At 45.1% G+C, this 21,654-nt stretch overlaps 1 protein-coding gene across 2 annotated transcripts; it reads left to right on the top strand.

The window, feature by feature from the left end:
- Positions 1-6,083: 6,083 nt before the first annotated feature.
- On the top strand, positions 6,084-14,501 carry TMEM254 (transmembrane protein 254). 2 transcript variants are annotated; one of them, XM_038534471.1, is made up of 4 exons: positions 6,084-6,220; positions 8,269-8,372; positions 8,564-8,623; positions 12,609-14,501. In XM_038534471.1, the coding sequence occupies exons 1-4, from the start codon at positions 6,131-6,133 to the stop codon at positions 12,727-12,729; spliced, it is 375 nt and encodes a 124-aa protein (XP_038390399.1). In that variant the 5' UTR covers positions 6,084-6,130; the 3' UTR covers positions 12,730-14,501. The 2 variants fall into 2 exon arrangements, 1 of the variants encoding a protein (XP_038390399.1); XR_005358038.1 differs by lacking the exon at positions 6,084-6,220 and adding an exon at positions 6,739-6,894.
- The last annotated feature ends 7,153 nt before the right edge of the window (positions 14,502-21,654 follow it).

Raw genomic sequence — 21,654 nt, 5'->3', positions numbered from 1 at the left:
ATCAACATCAATCATCAGCATCATTTGAAGATCTGTAGGTGTGACAAACACACCCTCCTTCCTGCCAGAGCTTCAACACACCCTACTTCATTATCTCCGCCCCCTTCATTCATTTGTTAATTTGATGGCCCAGGGACATGAGTGTTTGCAACCCCTGAATGTAGGATGTCAAACTTTGAGGTCAAGATGGTCATTTTGTATTAAATTGTATTAAAAGATTAAGTTATGTTGCCTCAATGAAATCTTTATCTATTTGCCTGTCATCCGAGAACTACACTGTCCCCGCCTGGACTGCAATTGTCTTGTTCACAGTCTTATCTAGCACTGTGCTTGACGCCAAACAGGTCCTCAGGAATATTTACTGACTATTTGAATGAATGATGTAACCTCTCCTCCATCCCCATGATACTACTTTATCTATCTTTTGACTTCCCTGCCTCCCCTGCTTCCAAGTCAATGTGCTTCCATCCAATACACACCATTTTCACTCCACTGACTCTTAAAAAAGAAATCTTCGCTGACCCACCTTGCCTAAAGGATCAAAACTCCTCAGTTTGACACCGAATGCCATTCATGATCAGGACCCTGCCTTCCTTTCCAGTCTTCCTTCCTTCCCTCAATTTCACATTGTTCCTTCTTCAACAACAAATTGCTTCTAATTCTCAGGACACTCCATGCTCTATCCAGATTCCTTTCCCAATCTGATCCTAGAGAGTATGGGGGGTTTTTCCTTATCAGCCAGTGGCCACGTGGCTCACCAGCACCCCCCTAGGGGTGCTGTTATCTCTGTACCTCATGATACTGCAGTATTTGCGTATCTGTGTAGGGAGGAGAGGTTAAAAAAAAAAAAAAAATTCCCCAAATAGATAACCAGTCATCCTAATTTACTGAATAGTTCATTTTTTCCTCCTTAATTTGAAATGTTACCTTTCACATAATGTAAATGGTTTGGTACATGTCAAATCTATCTCTGAAGTATCATTTTCCATTGATTTATTTGATTTGGGTTTCAAATACCAGATGTTTTAGATTATTATAGTTCCTTATAGTGTGTCTCAATACCTGGTAGGCCAATCTTACAGGGAAAAAAATAGTATCTTATTTGGATTTTATTTTGCACATCCCAGTTGCCACTAAGGTCGAGGATCTTTTCATGTTTCTTGGCCATTCAAGTTTTCTCTTTTAAGAATGTCTGATTCAGAGACGACTGGGTGGATCAGCTGTTGAGCAACTGCCTTTGGCTCAGGGCATGATCCCAGGGAGCTGGGATCCAGTCCCAAACTGGGCTCCCTGCAGGGAGCCTGTTTCTCCCTCTGCCTGTGTCTCTGCCTCTCTATGTCCCTCATGAATAAATAAATAAAATCTTAAAAAAAAAAAAAAAAAGAATGATTCAATGCCTTTTACTCTTTTGTTGATGATATATATTGAAGCATTCCTTCTTAAAAGTCTTTGAATCTTATGCTACTGTTCATGAGAATGAAGTTCTTGATTTAGATACAGTTAAAATTTGTATCTTAGCCTTTATGGCTTTTAATTGTAATATTTTGCTAAGAAGTTTCTTTTCTCTCTCCAAAAGTTGTAAAACTCTTTTCCCATATTTTCTTCATTGTCTTCATATGTAGGTACTAATCTATCCAAAGGAAAGAGAGAAAGTGTAAAGGGTGAGATATTTCTTTGCCAACCCAGACAGGATGGCAACATAGAGCAAGTGGAGGATCAAAGTTTTAGCAACCTCTGTCACCTGTAAAGAGGGTGAGTTAGATAGAAAAGAGGAAACCCTTTTGGTTTCGTTTGTTTTTAAGTGTACATTTGCTAAGGGTTTCTTTATTTTATTTAAATTCAATTAATTAATATGTAATGTATTATTGGTTTCAGAGGTAGAGGTCAGTGATTCATCAGTCTTCTGTAACACCCAGTGCCCATTACCCAGTGCCCGTCACCCAGTTACCCCATGCTGCCATTCCCCTCCCCTCCAGCGACCCTCAGTTTGTTCCCTATGACTAAGAGTCTCTTTCTCTTATGGTTTGTTTCCCTCTCTGATTTCATCTTGTTTTATTTTTTCCTCTCTTCCCCTATGATCCTGTTTTGTTTCTTAAATTCCACACGAGTGAGTGTCTTTCTCTGATTGGCTTATTTCACTTAGCATAATATCCACTAGTTCCATCCCCGTTGTTGCATGTGGAAAGATTTCTTTTTCTTTCTTTCTCTCTTTTTGATGGCTGAGTAATGGTCCTTTGTGTATATATACACACCACATTTTCTTTATCCATTCATTTGTGGATGGACATCTAGGATCTTTCCATACTTGGGCTATTGTGGACATTGCTGCTATCAACACTGGGGTGCAGTTGCCCCTTCAGATCACTACATTTATATCTTTAGGGAAGAGGAAACCTTGGAGAATTTCCCGCTGACATCTCCACTTGACTGTGGGCTCTTTATGGATTGACATGAACTACTCATATCTGAGTAAAGATCATCTGGTACCTTCATCTGGACTCCTTACATGTGCATGGTGGTCTAATGTAAAATCCTTTGGTTATGGCTGTACCTCTCTTCCCAACCATAATCAGGGGTGTGAGGAGGGGAGGCACAGGGCACTAAGTAACTTGCTGGGCTCAGAGCATGGTGGTGGGAGATACGAAATCAAAACCTAGCAGGGCACCTGAGTGGCTCAGGAGTTGAGTGTCTGCCTTTGGCTCAGGTCATGATCCTGGGGTCCTGGGGTGGGGTCCTGCATCAGGCTCCCCGCAGGGAGCCTGCTTCTCCCTCTAAGTGTCTGCCTCTCTTTCTGTGTCTCTCATGAATAAATAAGTCTTTAAAAAACAAAACAAAAAACCCAAAAACCTAGCTTCCCATAGTCCTTTGCCCCTAACCATGTTGCCTCTTCTACAATTTTATCCTTAGTTATTTCTCCTAAATCTCCCTTGATGCATATTTAACATCAGAAGAAAAATACTAAAAAAAACAATAGTCTAAAATTAGGGAAGTTCTTAAAAACATATGGTAAGGTAAAGGTTTGGTCAGTACTGTACTTTGTGGAGAACTGTAGGTCGAATTTGAAAAAGGTATTGCATACGGGTGCAAGTGGTAGTGATGTAGGAAATGGTTGGGGTCGGGAACCATAGCAAAGAAAGAATTCTTGAGACATGTTTTGCGCAAAATGCAGTTTTATTAAAGAACAGGGACAGGACCCATGGGCAGAACAAGCGGCACTGGAGTCCTGAGTGGCCTATTATGTACTTTATAGGCCACTGGGAGGGGGTGGGGGACAGCATCAGCCTCCAAGGTATTTTGGAAAGAAAGTTTTCAGGACCCTGAGGGGGCTAGCTACTGTTAGGAAAAAGGTCATCTATTACTATTTAGTAAAATCCCTCATGAGACCCTTCAGATGTATATCAGTGGGTCAGATGCTTGGAGGATGGTCGTTAACCTATATCTTGGGGGGAAGAGATAAAAGAAGTTTCCAGAGGAATTTTTCTATGTTAAAGTAGACTCATAGGACCCTAGAAGTCAAGGCTAAGATAGCCTTTTGCTCTTAGCAAAGTATTAACATCGAGGCAGGAGGCAGCTGAGTTCCTAGAGGAATGTCACTCTGCCAGTTTTAAGGACTTGTCAACGGCTGTAAAGTAATACGGAAACTTAACAATTTTTCTTTTGTCTTTGTTTCCCACATCAGTAGAACATAGGAGGGAATGACCCAGGGAGGGCGAAGTTAAACCATGGTTTAATCTGGGAAGATTGGAAGAAATGTTACTCAATCAACAGAACTCTTGGTGGCTGAGTAGATAAGAAGGCAGCCAAAGAAGGGGAGTCTGGGTTCCTGGAAGAAGGAAATAGCTAACATAAACAGGGAAGCCTTTGTGAGGACTGCCTTAGAAGATAAAGTGGACCTGCCTTTTTTAAAAATTTTATTCATTTATTCACGAGAGGTAGAGGGAGAAGCAGGCTCCCCACAGGGAGCCCAGTGCGGAGACAGGATCCCTGATCCCCAGATCCCCCAGATGCGGACCTGGGATCACATCCTGAGCCCAAGGCAGGCGCTCAACCGCTGCCCGCCCGCCCCCCCCCCCCCCCGCCCGCCCCGGGCGTCCCTAAAGTGGACCTGTCTTTGAAGTGCGGTGTGACACCTTGTGAAGGTGAGCAGCAGGGCAGGGGAGGAAGGCTAAGGCTGGAGACAGTTCAGTCATCCAGATGGAGGCAAACTTGAATCTCAAAGCTACTATTTTTTTTTAAAGATTTATTTATTTATGATAGACACACAGAGAGAGAGAGAGAGAGAGAGAGAGAGAGGCAGAGACACAGGAGGAGGGAGAAGCAGGCTCCATGCAGGGAGCCCAACGTGGGACTCAATCCCGGGACTCCAGGATCACACCCTGGGCCAAAGGCAGGCGCTAAACCACTGAGCCACCCAGGGTTCCCCTCAAAGGTACTATTAATACAGAGAGAAGACCCTAGGGAAAACCTGTATCTAGGGGACAGGAAGTAAAAGGAGAGCTGAAAAAGCAGAGGCGTTCAGAGAAGAGAACCAAGAAGGTGGTTCTTGATGGAAAGAAATTAGGACTAAGAAAAACTGTTTAGGATTGGTAACTCAAATATTAACAGGTGCTGTGGTTTATCTGGGAAATGGACTGTATCCTGGAATTCATTCTTTAAAACATAGCCCAACAGTCATGTAAGAAAACAAAACAAAACAAAACAAAACAAAAAAACGAGGAAACAGAACCTTCCCGTATCAACTGAAGAAGTTATGGAAATATTCCACACCTCATACAGCATGGGCCTGAAGAGTGCCGGAACATGGCTATCACTTGATTTCCAGTATTCAACTTATAGGACTTCAGACATTTCTCTGTCTGAAGACAAAAAGAAAAAAATCTACCGCGCAGGGTGGTTTTCAGAACTTAACGAGCTAATCCTTCTAAAACACAGTACTTAGAACAATGCCTCAAACATAGTAAGCACCCAATAAATACCACCTATTGTTTTTTACCCACATTTAAGGCCCAAGTAAAATAGTATTTTTCTCATGAAGTCTAACCAGAGCACACTTGGGTTTGATCTGCAGCACTTAGTATAGGGCCTGACACACAGCTCAGTAATTATAACCAAAACTCAGAAAGCACTATGGCCCAAGCACTTTTGTGAGTGCTGTTATTATAGGTATTAACTCTTTTAATCCAACCAAGAGCCCTGAGGTAGGAATGGCTATATCCCCATTTTACAGATGGAGAAGGCCCCATATCAAGAATAAATACCTAATCTTTTTTTAAAAAAGGATTTTATTTATTTATGCATGAGAGACACACACACAGAGGCAGAGACACAAGCAGAGGGAGAAGCAGGCCTGACGTTGGGACTATATCCCAGGACCCCAAGGTCACGCCCCGGAGCTGAAAGCAGACGCTCAGCCACTAAGCCACCCAGGCGTCCCCTTAAAACCTAATCTCACTGCAGTTTCATTCTCTCCTCCCCTCCCCCTTTATGACCTTTAACCCATAAAACTGGAATTTCTTGGTCCACACTGGGAGGTAATCCTCTGATAGACCCCTTACCCTTTATTGGGGTGACATTGCCTAAAGCAATAAATTCCTTTTTTTTTTTTAATGCCCCCTCTCTGCCTTTATAAAAAAATCCTTTTCGGCAGCTCAGCAGAGGTCTTTTCTATTTGCCAGATGGGTGCCGCCCCACTCATGAACCTTTCAGTAAAGGCCAATGTGACCTTTCAAGCTACTCAGTCGAAGTTGTGTTGTTTAAGGGCGACAACGAGTCGCAGGGGGAGGACGGGAGGCCAGGTCGCCTACTGCACAGCCGTGCGCCCAAGGCCCGCGCAGTCGGGCTCCGCACACCTTCTCCGACCAAGAGGAGGAGCATCACTTCTCTCGGGGTCGCGGTCACCGGGGGCGGAAAGCAGCGTGTCTTCCCACATCTTTCCCAAAGGCCCGGGAAAAGCGAGACTCTCAGAGGGGGTCTCCCCAGGGCCCTCCCGCTGCCCGCGGAGCTCCCGAGCCCGCAGGTGCCTCCGGCTCGCGGGAGGGAGGAGCGCCCCGGGCCCCGCCCCCGCCCCGGGCCCCGCCCCCGAGCCCCGCGCAGAGCCGCAGCCTCGCGGTCCGGCGGGGGCGCCGCAGGGATGGCGCCGGCGGCCGGCGGCGAGGCGCACTTCCAGAGGGGCAGTCTGCCCTGGTTCACCGCCATCGCCCTGTCCTTCGGGTATTACACGGTGAGGGCAGCGGGGAGCCGCCCCGCGAGCACAGCGAGCGCTCCCCGGAGGGGCCCCGCGCCGGTCGGCCCCGAGCGGCTGCGCAGGCGCAGTCGGGCTCCGCGCGCTGGGAGGACGCGCAGGCGCACTGGCCCGCCTCTGCCCACGGCCCCGAGGAACCAGTTAGCCAGGCTTTCCCGGGATGGGGATGGGGCGGGGGCGGCTCCCCACCCCGAGACTCCGCGTGTAGCTCTTTCAAGATGGTGGTGACGAAGTCCGAGGCCGGCAGGGCCGCTTCCGCCTACTTCCGTCCGGCCAGACGTTTGCCCGCCTTGGTCACCGTCCTGGCACTGGGCTACATGGCGGTGAGGCGCGCGGCGGGGCGGCGCGTGTCTTTTGGCCCGCCGGGCCCCCGTAGGCCGAGAGGCTGGTGGTGCGCCTGCGCGGCCGGCGGTTGCCTAGGTTACTAGCACGCGCGGGAGGTCGGTGGGCCCCCCGGGCCGGGGTCCGCTCGGGCCGCCTCGCCTCTGCGGCCCCGCCCCGCCGCGGCCCCCGCGGCCCCCGCGGCCCCCGCGCCCCGGCCGAGAGCGAGCAGAGTTCGCCGGGGAGGAAGGCAGGCCGCCGGGCCGCCGGGCCTCCGGGCCTCCGAGACGGGATGCTAGGGGCCGGCAGTTGGGGGTTGCTCGGAAAACGGGGTGAGGCCTGAAGGAGGGACACAGGGGTCATGAATGTGACGGCGGGGCTGTGGGCTGAGGAAGGGGGAGGGGCCGCCGCGACTGACACCGTCTGTCTGTCCTTTAAAGGATCAGCCCGGGTGGCCCAGGGCGTGACCCCGGGGTCGCGGGATCGAGCCCCACCTCGGGGTCCCTGCAGGGAGCCTGGGTCTCTGCCTCTCTCGTGGATAAATAAATAAAATCTTTAAAAATAATACTAATAATTTAAAAAGGGATGATAGGAAAGACGCCCGGAGGCGTAGGCCGGGGACTATGTTGATGTAATGGAGAAGAGAGGCAGGAGGTCCCGGACCCCAGGACCCCGGGAGCCTGGGATGGGTCGTCGGGTCCCGTCTCCCGGGCTCGGGTTCCCTCCTCCGTAAAATTCGGTGTCGAACTGGAAAATTGTGGGAGGTGCGTTTCTGTCCTATGATTCTGGCTTCCTGACTAGTCAGAAAGTAAGAGGGAGGAGAGCTGTGGGGCCTTAGAATCTGGCAGGTGCTGCCCCTTCCATTCCCTCGGGGTTTGGGGGGGGTGGGAAGAGGCAGGGATGTTTTGGGCTTTATTTATGTTTCAGATGCCAATGGCTGAGATCTGCACGGGGCAATGAGTTTGGATCTGTGGACCCTGAATGCTCAGAAAAAACCTAAGCTGGCAGAGATTATGACATAGGGAGGAAGGGAAGGTTGGTCAGATAACAAAAGCCTAATACAGTTGGGTAGTTGCTGTTAGGGCCTCTTGTACTGGTTTTCCAGCTCTGGGAAGTGGATCGTTCCTGGTTTTTAGATGTGGGAAGAGTGAAAGGAGAAAAAGGGATTCTAAATTAAATGGGGGTTTGGCTCAAGCCATGGCTTCTGCTGTAAAGAAGCTAGCCAGGGCATAGAAACTTAAAATTTATGAACAACCTGTATGAAATAATGTTTAAAGTATTTTATTTATTCATGACAGACACACACACAGAGAGAGAGGCCTAGACATAGCAGAGGGAGAAGCAGGCTCCATGTAGGGAGCCCGATGCAGAACTCGATCCCAGGACCCCAGGATCACGCGCTGGAATGAAGGCAGATGCTCAACCACTGTGCCACCCAGGGATTCCCTGAAATAATGTTTTTGGTGGAATTCAATAAGAGTAAAAGTCAGTCAGCCTGGGCCCTGAGTCTGATAACCACGGAGCTTCCTCTGCATTAATCTCGCGGTGGCGTAGCTTTTAGAAAACAAAAGTGGAGAATGGAAGCCCAGAGATCCTTTGGTCTCTGGTCTTTCTCGTAGAATCAGGATTGTTTCACAGTCTCAAAAATAAGCATTTGCTAATTTAAGTGACCTACTAGGTATCACGTGCCTCTGGTTCTCTTGCAGTGGGTTGTCTTCTGGCCTCAGAGTGTCCCTTATCAGAGCCTCGGACCCTTGGGCCTCTTCACTCAGTACTTGGTGGACCATCATCACACCCTCTTGCACAGCGGGTAAGGAGGGCTCCAGAAATGGGATGTGGACCCTACAGCACCAGTCCTACTGTCTATCTGGAAGGCCTGCACTTGCCTTTAGATATCTTAAGAGTGTTGCTGGTTCACATTAAGGCACCTTTTTGAGGTTTCTGTGTTAGATTCCATCAGCAGATAACCATCACCCTAAGCTAGGCTGACTTTTGTTTCAGGTATTGGCTTGCCTGGCTGATTCACGTGGGAGAGTCCTTGTACGCCATGTTTTTGTGCAAGTAAGTGTTTTTTTTTTTTTTTTTTTTAAGATTTTATTTGAGTGAGAGAGACCACAAGCAGGGGGAGGGGCAGAGGGAGTGGGAGAAGCAGGGAGCCCCATGTGGGGCCCCACCCCAGGACCCTGAGATCATGACCTGAGCCCAAGGCAGATGTTTAACCAGCTGAGCCACCCAAGCGTCCCACAAGTAAGTGTTTTTATTTTTATTTTATTTTTTAATATTTTATTTATTTATTCATGAGCAACAGAGAGAGAGAGAGGCAGAGACACAGGCTGAGGGAGAAGCAGGCTCCATGCAGGGAGCCTGACGTCGGATTGGATCCTGGGTCTTCAGGATCATGCCCTGGGCCAACTGAGCCACCCGGGCTCCCCCCCCCCCCCCTTTTTTTTTTTAATATTTTAAGTCTTTTTAATAGGTCTTTATCGCTTTTCTCTTGGTATCTAATACGAGTTGAGAGTAGCCACATTTAAATAATTCATGCATTTGTAGGCGGAGTAGAGTCGAATCTCCACACCTAATACTGAGCCCAGCGCCAGGGGAGTACTCAGTGACTATTTAATGAATGGATTCATTTCACTTGTGTTAGCTACTCAGTTATTTAGTACTTAATTTAGATGATTTTTCTCATTAAAGAAAATTCCCTGTTAGCTCCACCTATAGCAAAGATTTGGAGGTTGCCTTCTAGTTTGACAAAGAGCCAGTTTATTGACGGAGCCTAATGATTCTCAACCCTAGTTTCACAACTGAATCGCCTGAGGAGCTTTTTTGAAATATACACGTGTGGTTTCCAGATCCAGAAATCTCGGTTTAGTGGGCCTTGCCTCAGCAATTGGAATCTATTATTTTTTTTTTAAGCTCCATAGATGACTCTGGGATGCATTGCAAGCTGGAAAAGCCTCTCAGCTCCACCCAGCAGAGCAGCTGTACGTTAATACTATGTGAGGGTCCTAGGAAAGATTCTCTCGACATTAGTGCTTCATGTAACCATGTACAGACAGTAAAGTGTGATGAAGAGGTGGTTACAGTAATGCCAGATTACTTTACAGTTAATTTTCTCTGGTCAAGATGAACTATCACCCCTATTACTATTGTATTACTTATAAAAGTGAGAAATAAGATACTTTATAACAACCATGTTGTAATAATAATAATATTTACTGAGTGCACACTATGCCAGACACTTGCTAAGTGCTTTAAAGAGATAATGTTATTCTACTGGTTTATGAAACAGACTGGATTTTCCAGGAGAGGAGCAGAAAGCAGCTTTGTTCTTTCTCACCCCGTGGATTGTTGCTTCTCTCCCACCCTAGCCCTGGATGAAATCTGAAGCACTTCCCAGTCACTATCTGATACTCGCCAGCCTAAGTCCAGGCTATTTATTAAAAGCATAAACTGGAACCTAAGTCAGAATGTCTCTTGTCATCCAGCTGGGGCCCAGGAGCCAATAGAAGAGAGTGTAGTTGGTGCCTTCTCTCTGAGGCGCCTCTTTTTCCTGTTCACTAGCAACAGTTGCTTGTGGTCCATTGGGTGGGAACAGTGAGGGGAAACGGCACGCTTCTGCCTTGTGTCAGGCAGCTGCGAGCTATGGATGTTGCATACCTGGTGTTGGTTCTTTTGCTCCAGGGGGGCCCGGGTGGATTTTGAAAAACCAGCCATCTTTAGGGATGGCCCTCCTGTAGTTGCCTCTGTGGTTCCTTCAGATGCCGCCTCCAGCCTGCCACATGCAGATTCCCCTCAGGATCTGTGGTTGGGGAGAGTTGTTCCTTTACTGACATCTCTTCTGCCCTTCAGTTAGGGCCTCTGGGGCAGGGTCCCTTTGAAGCCCACCTGTGTCTCTGGCCTCCCAGCAGATCTGAACAGCTCAGAGTAACACCTGCCTTCCCCCTCCAACAGGATAAACCCATGAGTGCATGCAGTTCCCACTGCAGAATCCGATACTAATCTCTTCCCCTGAATTCCAGGGGACTCAGGGCAAGCTCTCCAAGTAGTTGAAGCTGTTCTTGGAGCTTGACTTAGAATAGGAAGTGCTCCAGCGCTCTTTGCAGTGGTCCCTTCAGCCTCGCAGCAGAATTTTAGCTTGGAGGAGTGTGGTCTAACCTCTCGGACACCAGTACTTGACACCCATTCTGTTAGTGGCATTTGGAGCCTCTAAAGAAAACCAAAAGACTCAAATTTAACATTTTGCTGTCCAGGTCTTTGAAGGGTAGAGGGAGAACAGGCCTAGAGAGCTTAGGTGACTGTTACTGTGCTCTTGAGATCATTTCTATAAGGATCGCGTGTTGCAGTAAATCGCTTGTCACTGTACACCAGAATAAATGCTCCCTTTGAATTATGAATGAACAAATAAATTTAAGTGAATCCAGCAATAAAAAGGAATTGGTGAATTCCTTTTAACCAGAGAGAAGATCGGACTATATGTTTGACTTTATAGCCACCATAGTATATGTACATATATACTATAACTTTCTCTATTGTCACATATGCCTGTTTTTCCATGTCTGTACCTATGAATTTACCTCATTCATTTTCTTAGTGCGCAGTATTCTATTAAATGGATGTGTCTTAGTGTAGCTCACAAATCCCCCCCCCCCCCGCTTTGGTAGACTTCTAAGTCTTTCATTTTTTATTAAGTAATACTGCATGAACATGAATTCTGCTGGCCCTTGTGTTGTTGCTGATTAAAGGGAAAGCTTGTAACATTTTGCATGAGGTTTCTTCTAGAGTTGTGTAGACCTCCTCTATCAGAGTAAGGAAGTTCCATCCTATTTCTTAGTTCCAGAACTTACATTCAGAATGGATGTTTTAATTTTTCTCCTTTAATCTGCTAGTGTGGGAAATTATTTCTACATATATTATTTTAAAATTTTGTTTTAAATTAGAAGTTATCCACATGAGACTTATTTATATACAGATGAGACTAGCAAGCCATTCACTTCAGTTGAGATATTTTCTTTTGAGCTTTGTTTTAGGCAGTTTAGTTTGGATGACTGCAGTGAGATGTTTATTATCATTAGGTGCCAGACTGTTTACTAAGCACTTTGTGTGTGTTATTTTATAAATCATCAAAACTTGCTAAGATAAATACTGATATTTCTTTCTTTCTTTCTTTCTTTCTTTCTTTCTTTCTTTCTTTCTTTCTTTCTTTCTTTCTTTCTTTCTTTCTTTCTTTCTTTCTTTCTTTCTTTCTTTCTTTCTTTCTTTCTTTCTTTCTTTCTTTCTTTCTTTCTTTCTTTCTTTCTTTCTTTCTTATTCTATTCATTCATGAGAGATACACAGAGGGGGGGTGGGGCAGAGGGAGAAGCAGGCTCCATGCAGGGAGCCCAACGTGAGACTCGATACCAGGTCCCCAGGATCAGGCCCTGGGCTGAAGGCGGCGCTAAACCGTTGAGCCACCCAGGCTGCCCCTTTTTTAAGATTTTTATTTATTTGAGAGAGAGCACGAGGGGGCAGGGAAGGGGGGAGAGGGAGAAGGACTCTGGGATTATGACTTGAGCCAAAGGCAGACATTTAACCAAGTGAGCCACCAGTTGGTGGCTGATATTCCTGTTTTTCAGAGGAGGAAACAGATACTGAGAGAGAATGAGTGTGACTTGCCCAGCATCACAGCTAGTAGTTGGCCTAGCTAGGATTTTCATTTGCTCTGCCTTCAACAAAACACTTCCTCTAAAGCCATTCCAGTGCTTTTTTTATCCCTGTCTGCTCTTCAAAGTCTCATGAGAAATCGGTTTATAATACCATGCCCTTGGCAGTAGCCACACCACATCCGAGGGAAGAGTGTGCCATCCTAAATGCACAAGAAAAATAAAAATAAATGAGCTAACCATGTGAGTTAAGAAGTTGGAGGAAAATGGCAAAATAAACCTAATGCAAATAAATAGAAGGAATACATTTTTTAAAAAATGGAAGACAGTAACTCTTATGAAACCATAACGTTAAAATTCTGCTGGTTAAGTTTTTTTCTTTTTTCCTTTTTTCTTTTTTTTAGGTCTAAAGGCATCACGAATGGTCGGGCTCAACTACTCTGGTTCCTACAAACTTTCCTCTTTGGAATAGCATCTCTCTCCATCTTGATTGCTTACAGACCAAAACGCCAAAAACAAACTTAAAGAAGATATCTAAAAGCTTTCTCTATACTTTGACATTCAGCTTCACCGTTTTGGGGGTGGGAGGGATGCTGGGGGTGCTGGAGTTTACTTGATCTTTCTACTTTCCAGAAATTTAAGACCCTCTGGTTATTCATCATTCTTTCATACGCTCTGGTTGAGCTTGGCTAGAGAAGCGAAAAGGATTTCAGCTTTCCAATTCTGCAGACTCACTTTTGTGGCAGAGGGCCCCCAGCTCCCTTCTTGGGGTCTTTGGCAGTGTTGATGCTCTTTGTGTCATCTGGTTTAAGCTGTGTGCTAAAATTGCTTGTTGGTATGACTTTGCTCCCACCTTCTGACTTAAGACACCATACCTTGACCACCCCACCTTAGCTCTCCTTTCCCCAGATTTCGTGTACCTTTCTGAACCAGGACAGAGTAACATTTCTACAACACATCCATTCCACATACACTGGGCACCTGTGAAGCAGGATCTTATCTTCCCAAACTCCCATTTTTCACACACCAAGAAAGATAAGGTTAAGATAAGCAAGTGCCAGGAATGGGCCAGGCCGAGCAGTAACATAGAGGCACAGAGGACAGGCTGAGGACCAGGAGGAAAGGATGGGGCAATGCCTTCCCTTAATCCAGCCAGGAGCGATCCTTCCCTCCACGTAGCCCCTTGGACACAGCACTCAGTGGTGTGCAGGGGTCTGATGGCCGCTGCTAGATGGCTCCTTCTGGTCGGGAGCACATTTTAGCTTGATTTCTTTTCTCAGGACCTGTCCCATTGCCTTGTACACAGGTGTTCTATCAGTATTTTCTGGTCCTCTGAATGAAAACTTTCCACTAGTTCAGTATCATTCCAGTTGTTACAGGAAAACTGCAGAACCCACTCAGTGTATTCTCTTCTCAAAGGAGCACAGGCCTGCCCTTGACTGGTGGTACCACCACTCTGTGGGTCCCCCGGTAGGGAACTGGTGTCTTTTTCATACTTGCCTATTCTTAGTCACTTTCTTTTTCTTTTTTTTTTTTTTTAAGATTTTATTTGAGAGAGAGAGGCAGAGGGAGAAGCAGGCTCCATGCAGGGAGCCTGATATGGGACTCGATCCTGGGTCTCCAGGCTCATGCCCTGGGCTGAAGCCTGCACCAAACCGCTGAGCCACCCGGGCTGCCCCTCTTAGTCACTTTCTACAGATTGTAATGTCTCCCTCCAGCTCCAGCTTACTCACAGACATTCCTGAGCTAGAGATTCTAACTGGGAGCTACTTACTACCTCTCCTACTCACCTGACTAGACCTTTTTACTACTAGTGACTGGCAAAATGACTCTGTCACCTAAGGGCCATAAGGGTTCCTTTTCTGGAGGACCACCTGCCTGCCACCTTCTCTAGGCACTAGACCTTATTTCCCATCTGTGATGTGGTAGGGCATGTTCTCTGCCTTAAGCAAACATTTATGAGAGACAGTCCCCTCCCCCCAAAAAGAGACCTCAAGTAAAACTACAAGCCTGAAAGGTTATGGATTATGGGTTGTTTCTGGTGGAGATCACTTTCTACAACTAAATCTCCATTTTTCCTGTTTCCTCTTGTGTTGAAGGGGTTGCCTTTTGGTAAAGAAAAAGATTTTTAATCGTAGAGTTAAATATCATGGAAATCCCAGACAGATTTTTTTAAAAGCATGGTCCTCTGGAAAGAGAAATAGTAATGACGGTAATGTTAACGGTGACAGCAACAATATGGCAGATTATTGAATGAAATGAATTAACTCGAATAAATGCTGTGAATTGTCTCCAAATGCTTTTTTTTGTATGTCAGTTTTGTTATATTGTCACGTATTTGATTCTACATTTTCCCAAGTAGTCTCTATTATGGAACTGTGTGTACAGTTCAATAATCAAGACTTTTTTTCATTGATAAAGTAGAGTGCCCTAGTTGGAGGGCATATGCTGTGCTCCTCTTTAGGTTTATAGAGCTGCCCAGAGCCCACTTAACTCCACGCACACTGAGTCATGGCTGGGCATGAGTATCTTCTTTCATTATAGGATTTGTCCTCCTTCTGTTTTCATCTACATTTTATTCAGCATCTGATAGAGTCTATGCAGCAAGTAAGAGGAGTATTTTTACTTTTTATTTTTTTATTTATTATTTTTTTTAATTTATTTTTACTTTTTAGATGCCAAAAGTATAAAATCTTGTCCTCATATGGGGTATTATAATGGCTTCCAGCAAAGAAGGATCTTAATGAGCAAATGGTGTGGCTCACTTTATAGACTCATAAAGTGCCTCCCACTGAGGAGAAGTAATCCACATCACATCAGTAGAGGCCAGATTCCAACTGGATGTTGTGTTTCTCCTGTCCTCCAAGGTCCAGGTGCATAGAAGTTAAGTCATTGAAGCAAAAAGTAAGCAAAAAAATGGAGACATTGTCTTCATGTTGAAGCTGTAATGGTGACATGGGAGAAACATCCTTGTTGAGTTTGGATAAGAAAAGGCCAGAGAGGGATCCCTGGGTGGCGCAGCGGTTTAGCGCCTGCCTTTGGCCCGGGGCGTGATCCTGGAGACCAAGGATCGAATCCCACGTCGGGCTCCCGGTGCATGGAGCCTGCTTCTCCCTCTGCCTATGTCTCTGCTTCTCTCTCTCTCTGTGTGACTATCATAAATAAATAAAAATTTATTAAAAAAAAAAAGAAAAGAAAAGGCCAGAGGCATCTTCACGAAGCAACTGTGGAAGGCCGACAAACAACTATTTTCCTACCTCCTGCACATACCCAGAAGATGTCAAGAGCATGGGTAGTTGGGAAAGCAAAAAAGAGAGGACTAATGGAAAAACCCACAACTAATGACCTCAGCACCAGTGTACAGTTCTTCCTTGTAAACATCCTGCGTGTTCAGGACTGCACGCAGTCTACATCTAAACATGGTTTTCAAGCCATGGTTTTAAAACAAGTCCTGGGCTTAAGAGGTCATATTCCAGATGTGTAGAGATGGCTCTTGAGCAAAGCAACCTGCCGTCAGAGCCCTACCTGTTTACCCAGAGGGTCTGAAAGCACAAAAGAGAAGTTGGAGAACCTGCCACTGAGATTAGAGAATACAGGGCAGTCACATTTTTATCTTTGCCTGGGCCCTTCCTGGAACCTTGTTAAAGCTCTTAGTTTAGCATAAATATCATGTATCCTTCCCTTATTGGCACAGACAAAAAGATGTTAGTAGGGCAGCTGAGTAATTGTAAGCATCCGAGACACCTCTGCAAGGCTCCTTATCCACATCAAATTGGGAATTACGGTTCTCTCTTCATCAAGGTTGGACAGTAAGGGACTGTAATCATTTCATGTGTCTCTTTATGAGGAAGAGATCTATCCTGATTCCATAGTGCATACTTGCAAATCCTACCCAAAATACTGTGCTTGTAATTTCTATAAACGTTTTAAGATGGCTCCTGAGCTTGTTTAATAGGATTGAGTATACCAATTGCCTCATTTTTGTTTGTAGTGAGTCATGAAGGTGGATTAGGGGAAATATCTTGAACACTCTAATATCCTTCAGAAAAATGTTCATGACACTGTCGGGGTGGGAGATTGCGCTGTGAATGGAGGTTTCGGTCCCGGGATTCATGAGGATCCAAGTTCCAATTAAGACAGAAGGAAAGTAGCAAGCTTGAAGCAGTTTATTATTTTTTTAAGATTTTATTTATTAGAGCTCATGAGTAAGGGGGAAGGGAAGAGACAGAAGCAGACTCCCCACTGAGCAGGGAGCTCAATGCAGGACTTGATCCCGGGGTCCTCGGATCATTGAGAGGAAGGCAGACACTTAACCAACTGAGCCACCCAGGTGCCCCTGAAGCAGGTTATTATAGCAGAAGTACACTCTCAAGGTGGGAGAGCAGGGAGGTCCCTCGAAGTGGGACCAGCCCCTGGGTTGTTTTGGGATTGGATATTAATGGGTCTCTGGGCTGGGAAGAGCTGTGAAGTCCCAGTGGGTTAGTCTCTGAAGGGGGCTGCTTCCAATCTTTCCGGGAAAGTCCTCCCACAGGTTGGATTTGTTCTGGAGTGATCAGGACAGCCTTTCTCCACGGGTGGGGCTGTACCCGCAATGTAAATACATTATAATGAGTCTAGGGGTTACCCTAGGGCAGGACCAGAGACAGGAGGAGAGCCCAGGTTCTGCACCCGTGGCTCTTGATCTGGGCCCAAGGTCTTAGAAGCCACATGGTCAGGATGCTGAGCTCTCCGGCTTATAATGTAGCATTTTTTTAATCTGTCACCATCCCTGCCTCCAGCTCTAGTCTCTATCATTTCCCTTCAAGGACTTGGGGCTCTGCTTTGGGCCTTCCTTCCACTGCTCAGATCTAGCTTCTACCTAACAAAAAAGAACTTTCACTTTTTCTTTGTACCAAGGTGTTGCATGAGATGTTTCTAGTAAAAAGAAATTAGTTGATAAAAATTCCCACTAAAATTGAAATCTTGACATTGCTATAAATGAGAGTAATGCATCTATAATATAGAGAAGCAACCCCTAAACCTCAGCCATGTAGGGACCATGCCCACAGCACTAGTCATGTCTACACTACACATAATTCACTTTAAAAAATCTTCCTAGGCAAGAATAACTAGGAAATGCCTCACTTGGTTTGCTCATTATACTTTTTTCTCTATACCCATGAGAATAATGTGCAATTATCACCTAAACCACCATGCAGATTAATGATACATTCAGCAAAGTAGTAACAGTTTATAAGTATTACACTACCCTTTGACCTGGCTCTAGCCACAGGATTTTAGGCAAGTTTGTCACCTTCTTGGACTTTAGTTTCATGTTGAAAAAAGAATAAAAATGATTTTACACTGTGGCTGGGATGAAAATAGGATGGTAAATTTAAATAACCTAGATAAAGTAACTTTTAAACTACAACATAATAATAGTTTTACTGGAAGGTTGCTAATTGTCAGTGATGCTTCTCAAGCTTAACCATGCAGATGGATCACGTGCAATCTCCTGCAGAAACGCAGGTTCTGTGTGGGGGGGTGGGGGCAGTAGTGTAAGTTAACGGGTCATGACATTAAATTGAAATAATTGCCTTTTTTTTTTTAATTTATTTATGATAGTCACACAGAGAGAGAGAGAGATGCAGAGACACAGGCAGAGGGAGAAGCAGTCTCCATGCAGGAAGCCCGACACGGGACTCGATCCTGGGTCTCCAGGATCACACCCCGGGCTGCAGGTGGTGCCAAACCGCTGCGCCACCGGAGCTGCCCAATAATTGCCTTTTTAAGGGGAAATATACTGATAAGTTTAGGGAAATGGGATAAACATGAAATTGAGGAATTAGGAGCAAGTACCTGAAGAACAAAAATATGTAATAGGTTTTATATAATTTATATATACAATTTATATAATATACAATATATAAGTATATATATATAATTGCTTTTATCTGAAAAATTATAAACCTTCAGAAAACTTACATGAAGAGTACACCTTCATCTTCAGGTTCACCAGTTATTAACATGTTGCCGTATTTCCTTCATCCCTCTTTCTCTCCCTCCATATAGAAGTGTTTCTCCCCAGGACAGCAGCTGCAGACAGCACTGCACTTCACTTCCAGTGTACTCTCCTAAGAACACAAGCATTGTGCTACATAATTATTACACCCAGGAAATTTACCATTATCTTCACAGTTCAGATGAAAATCTCCCCCACTGTGCTGATGATGTCACTCAGAGCCTTTGGGACAGCACCAGGTGGGAGAGTCCTGGATCCCATCCAGAACCACACATGGTATTGAGTCGTCAGGTTTCCTTAAGCTCTTTAATCTAGAGGGGTTCCTCTGCCGTTTGTTTTTCTTTTGCCTTTAACAAGTGATTTACTTTTTAAAAAAGATTTTACTTATTTATTCATGAAAGACACAGAGAGAGGCAGAGACACAGGCAGAGGGAGAAGCAGGCTCCCTGCAGGGAGCCCGATGTGGGACTCAATCCCAGGTCTCCAGGATCATGCCCTGAGCCCAAGGCACCTGCCTTGCTCAACCTCTGAGCCACCCAGGCGTCCCTACCAACTGACATTTTGGCTGCGCCCACACCAGCTATGTTGCAGAATGGCCCCCAATTTTTTCTGCCTTTTAGTGATCAAACTGAAGGCAAACCCACTGGGAGGAGCACAGCCGGGTCCTTTTCAGTGCATCTCATTGAGAGACATGCGGTGATGTTTGTCCCATTATCCATGATCCTAAATTTCATTACTTGGTTAAGTTGGCTTTTGTTTTTGTTTTTGTTTTGTTTTGTTTTGTGTGTGTGTGTGTGTGTGTGTGTGTGTTAAAGTTATCTTCCCTCCCTTTGAATTAACATGAGCTGTGTGGGTGGTACATCAATACCAGGTGACCACATGTTGCCCAAGGTGGAAGGATGCATTGATGAGTCTTGCCTCAACCAGTTTTTACCATGGTGTTTATAAACTGGGGATGCCCCTACTGCTGTCATTTCTTCTGCATTTATTGGTCGGCATTCCACAAAGAAAAGATTCCCTTTCTCCCTGCTCCACCTACTTTCATTTATTTGTTTAATATTGGAAGTTTCACCATGAACTTGAGGATTCTTTTTAAGTTTTCGTATTATAAGCCATTTCTATCATTATTTATTTCGATGTTCCAAGTTGGCCCTTCCAGATGGTTCCTGTGTCCTTTTGAAATGCCCTCATCCGTTTTTGAGTATTTTCAACAGTGATTTTCCTACCCTGGCCCTAGAGTCAGCCAAGCTGTTTGGCTTTCTAATTTAATGGAAGAAAGGTATTTAGAAACTAAGGTCTGGTCTGTCCCTTGCTGCCAAGGGTTTCTTCGCTATATCATTCAGAGGACAGACTTAAGAACATAGATTTTTTCTTTTTTTAAGTCAGGAATTGATACAGATACCTTGTCACAGCAATTCTGGCCCTCCTTGTGTCTCCTCTTCCCAACAGCAAGAGTCAGAGCCCTAGTTTGAACATCAGTTTGTTTTCTTAATCACTCAATCCTACAAGACACACAAAATAGTTTTGTAAGAGTTCAGCTCATCAACCAGTATTACTACAGACAACAAACTTTTTTTTTTTTTTTGGCACTCATTCGATCCCTTCACTATATAAGGACATCTATTATGGACTTATATTTATTGTCTCCTTGTGAATACATTATGAATTGGTTTGGCATTCAGTTAGGTTTCAGGTTCATTTGCTAATTGGTATTCAATTTCAGGGTTTTCTTTTTCCCTAATCTTGCTAATTTTATCTTATCTCCCTTAATACATAAGCCAACAATAAGGTTCAAAAGGCAAAACTATAAAAAGGTATATTTGCATTCTCCACCCCTACCCTCTCCCTACAGGTAACATTAGGAGGGAAAGTTAAACATGAAATCTCTTGCCAACCCAGAAAATCCTCTCCACACATGTAGAAAAGAAAGAAAACAGTTTTCTTACTGAATAAGCAGACTGCGATGTGCATGTACGAGTGAGATTGCCAAGACAAGGAAATCTCACCCTCCCAGGCCGCCAAGCAGATACACCCCATGCCACATGTGTTCTCAAGACAAACCATAACTAGTCCTTGCAAGAGGGTCCGACAGCACCTGTCCCGTCTTTTATCCATAGTTCTTCCCAAACTCATATGACAAAATCAATCTTATTTTTATTTACTCTTTGATCTACCCTTTATTTACTCTTTTTTTTTAATTTATTTATGATAGTCACAGAGAGAGAGAGAGAGAGAGAGAGGCAGAGACATAGGCAGAGGGAGAAGCAGGCTCCATGCACCGGGAGCCTGATGTGGGATTCGATCTCAGGTCTCCAGGATCGCGCCCTGGACCAAAGGCAGGTGCCAAACCGCTGCGCCACCCAGGGATCCCCCCTTTATTTACTCTTTTATTTATTCTTACCCATAACAGATATCATTAATTTTGACTTATCCCTCCTGTGTGTAATTTTGCAAATGAAAGCAAATACATATTCTTATTTTGCCTTTTCCTTAGGTGTTAGTTCCTGTAATAGATGCCTACTATGGGGTAGATCTTCCAGACTGGGCCGAGGCTCATTCACAAAGCATCTGACATAGGATTTGGCGGGGGCCACCCCTGGGAAGGTGGTATATCAAGCTAATAACTCAACTTTTAAAAAATATTTTATATATTTATCTGACAGAGAGCACAAGTCATAGGGGAGCATCAGAGGGAGAGGGAGAAGCAAGCCCCCATCCAAGCAGGAAGCCTGATGTGGGGCTCAATCTCAGGACTCTGGGACCACGAACCACACCAAAGGCAAACGCCCAACCAACTGAGCCACCCAGGTGCCCCTAAGAACTAAATTTTGAAACACTTTCCACCTTCTATCCCTCTAGAGCCTTCTAAAATCTCAATGAACTGGAGCTGCTTCCCTGATAGAACTTCAGAAAACTCGAGTTGAATTAATTTACCTTGCTACTGGGAAATGAAATCACCCCCAAAAGACAAGATCTAATAAACAGAAAGCTCCGTAAGAGGGAATCTTTCAGGGGAACCTGGGTGGCTTAGTTAGCTAAGCATCTGACTCTTGGTTTCAGCTCAGGTCATGATCTCAGGGTCATGAGATTGAGCCCGTGTCAGGCTCTGTGCTGACCATGGAGCCTGCTTAAAATTCTCCCTCTGCCCCTCCACTGCTTGAGCTCTCTCAAAAAAGGAAAAGAGAGAGAGAGAGAGAACCTTGCAGGTACTTTACTTTCCAAAGTAAAAGCATAGCAACCATCTGAGAGAACTGATAAATAGTAAGTCACGATGCTGTGATCCTTTATTACTGTTGTTTCACTGAAGAGCGAAAGGCCTCATGGGGTAGTGGAGTAGGGTCCTTGGCTTTTGAGCGACAGCTCTGTTCACATTGTTACCCAGTACTTATTACCTATGTCACTGCGGGTGAGTTTCATTATCTCTTTGAGTGCCAGTGTCTTCTCCTTTC

This window comes from Canis lupus, chromosome 4 (genome assembly GCF_011100685.1).
Source record: "Canis lupus familiaris isolate Mischka breed German Shepherd chromosome 4, alternate assembly UU_Cfam_GSD_1.0, whole genome shotgun sequence".
Taxonomy (NCBI): domain Eukaryota; kingdom Metazoa; phylum Chordata; class Mammalia; order Carnivora; family Canidae; genus Canis; species Canis lupus.
This window is presented reverse-complemented; position numbering and strand designations above follow the sequence as displayed.

Bases quoted from the DNA above. Each gene is read 5' to 3' on its own strand.
- TMEM254 (XM_038534471.1), top strand. From the start codon at position 6,131: ATGGCGCCGGCGGCCGGCGGCGAGGCGCACTTCCAGAGGGGCAGTCTG. The intron at 8,373-8,563 runs GTAAGGAGGGCT...CTTTTGTTTCAG, and splicing joins CACACCCTCTTGCACAGCGG to GTATTGGCTTGCCTGGCTGA. The intron at 8,624-12,608 runs GTAAGTGTTTTT...TCTTTTTTTTAG, and splicing joins TACGCCATGTTTTTGTGCAA to GTCTAAAGGCATCACGAATG.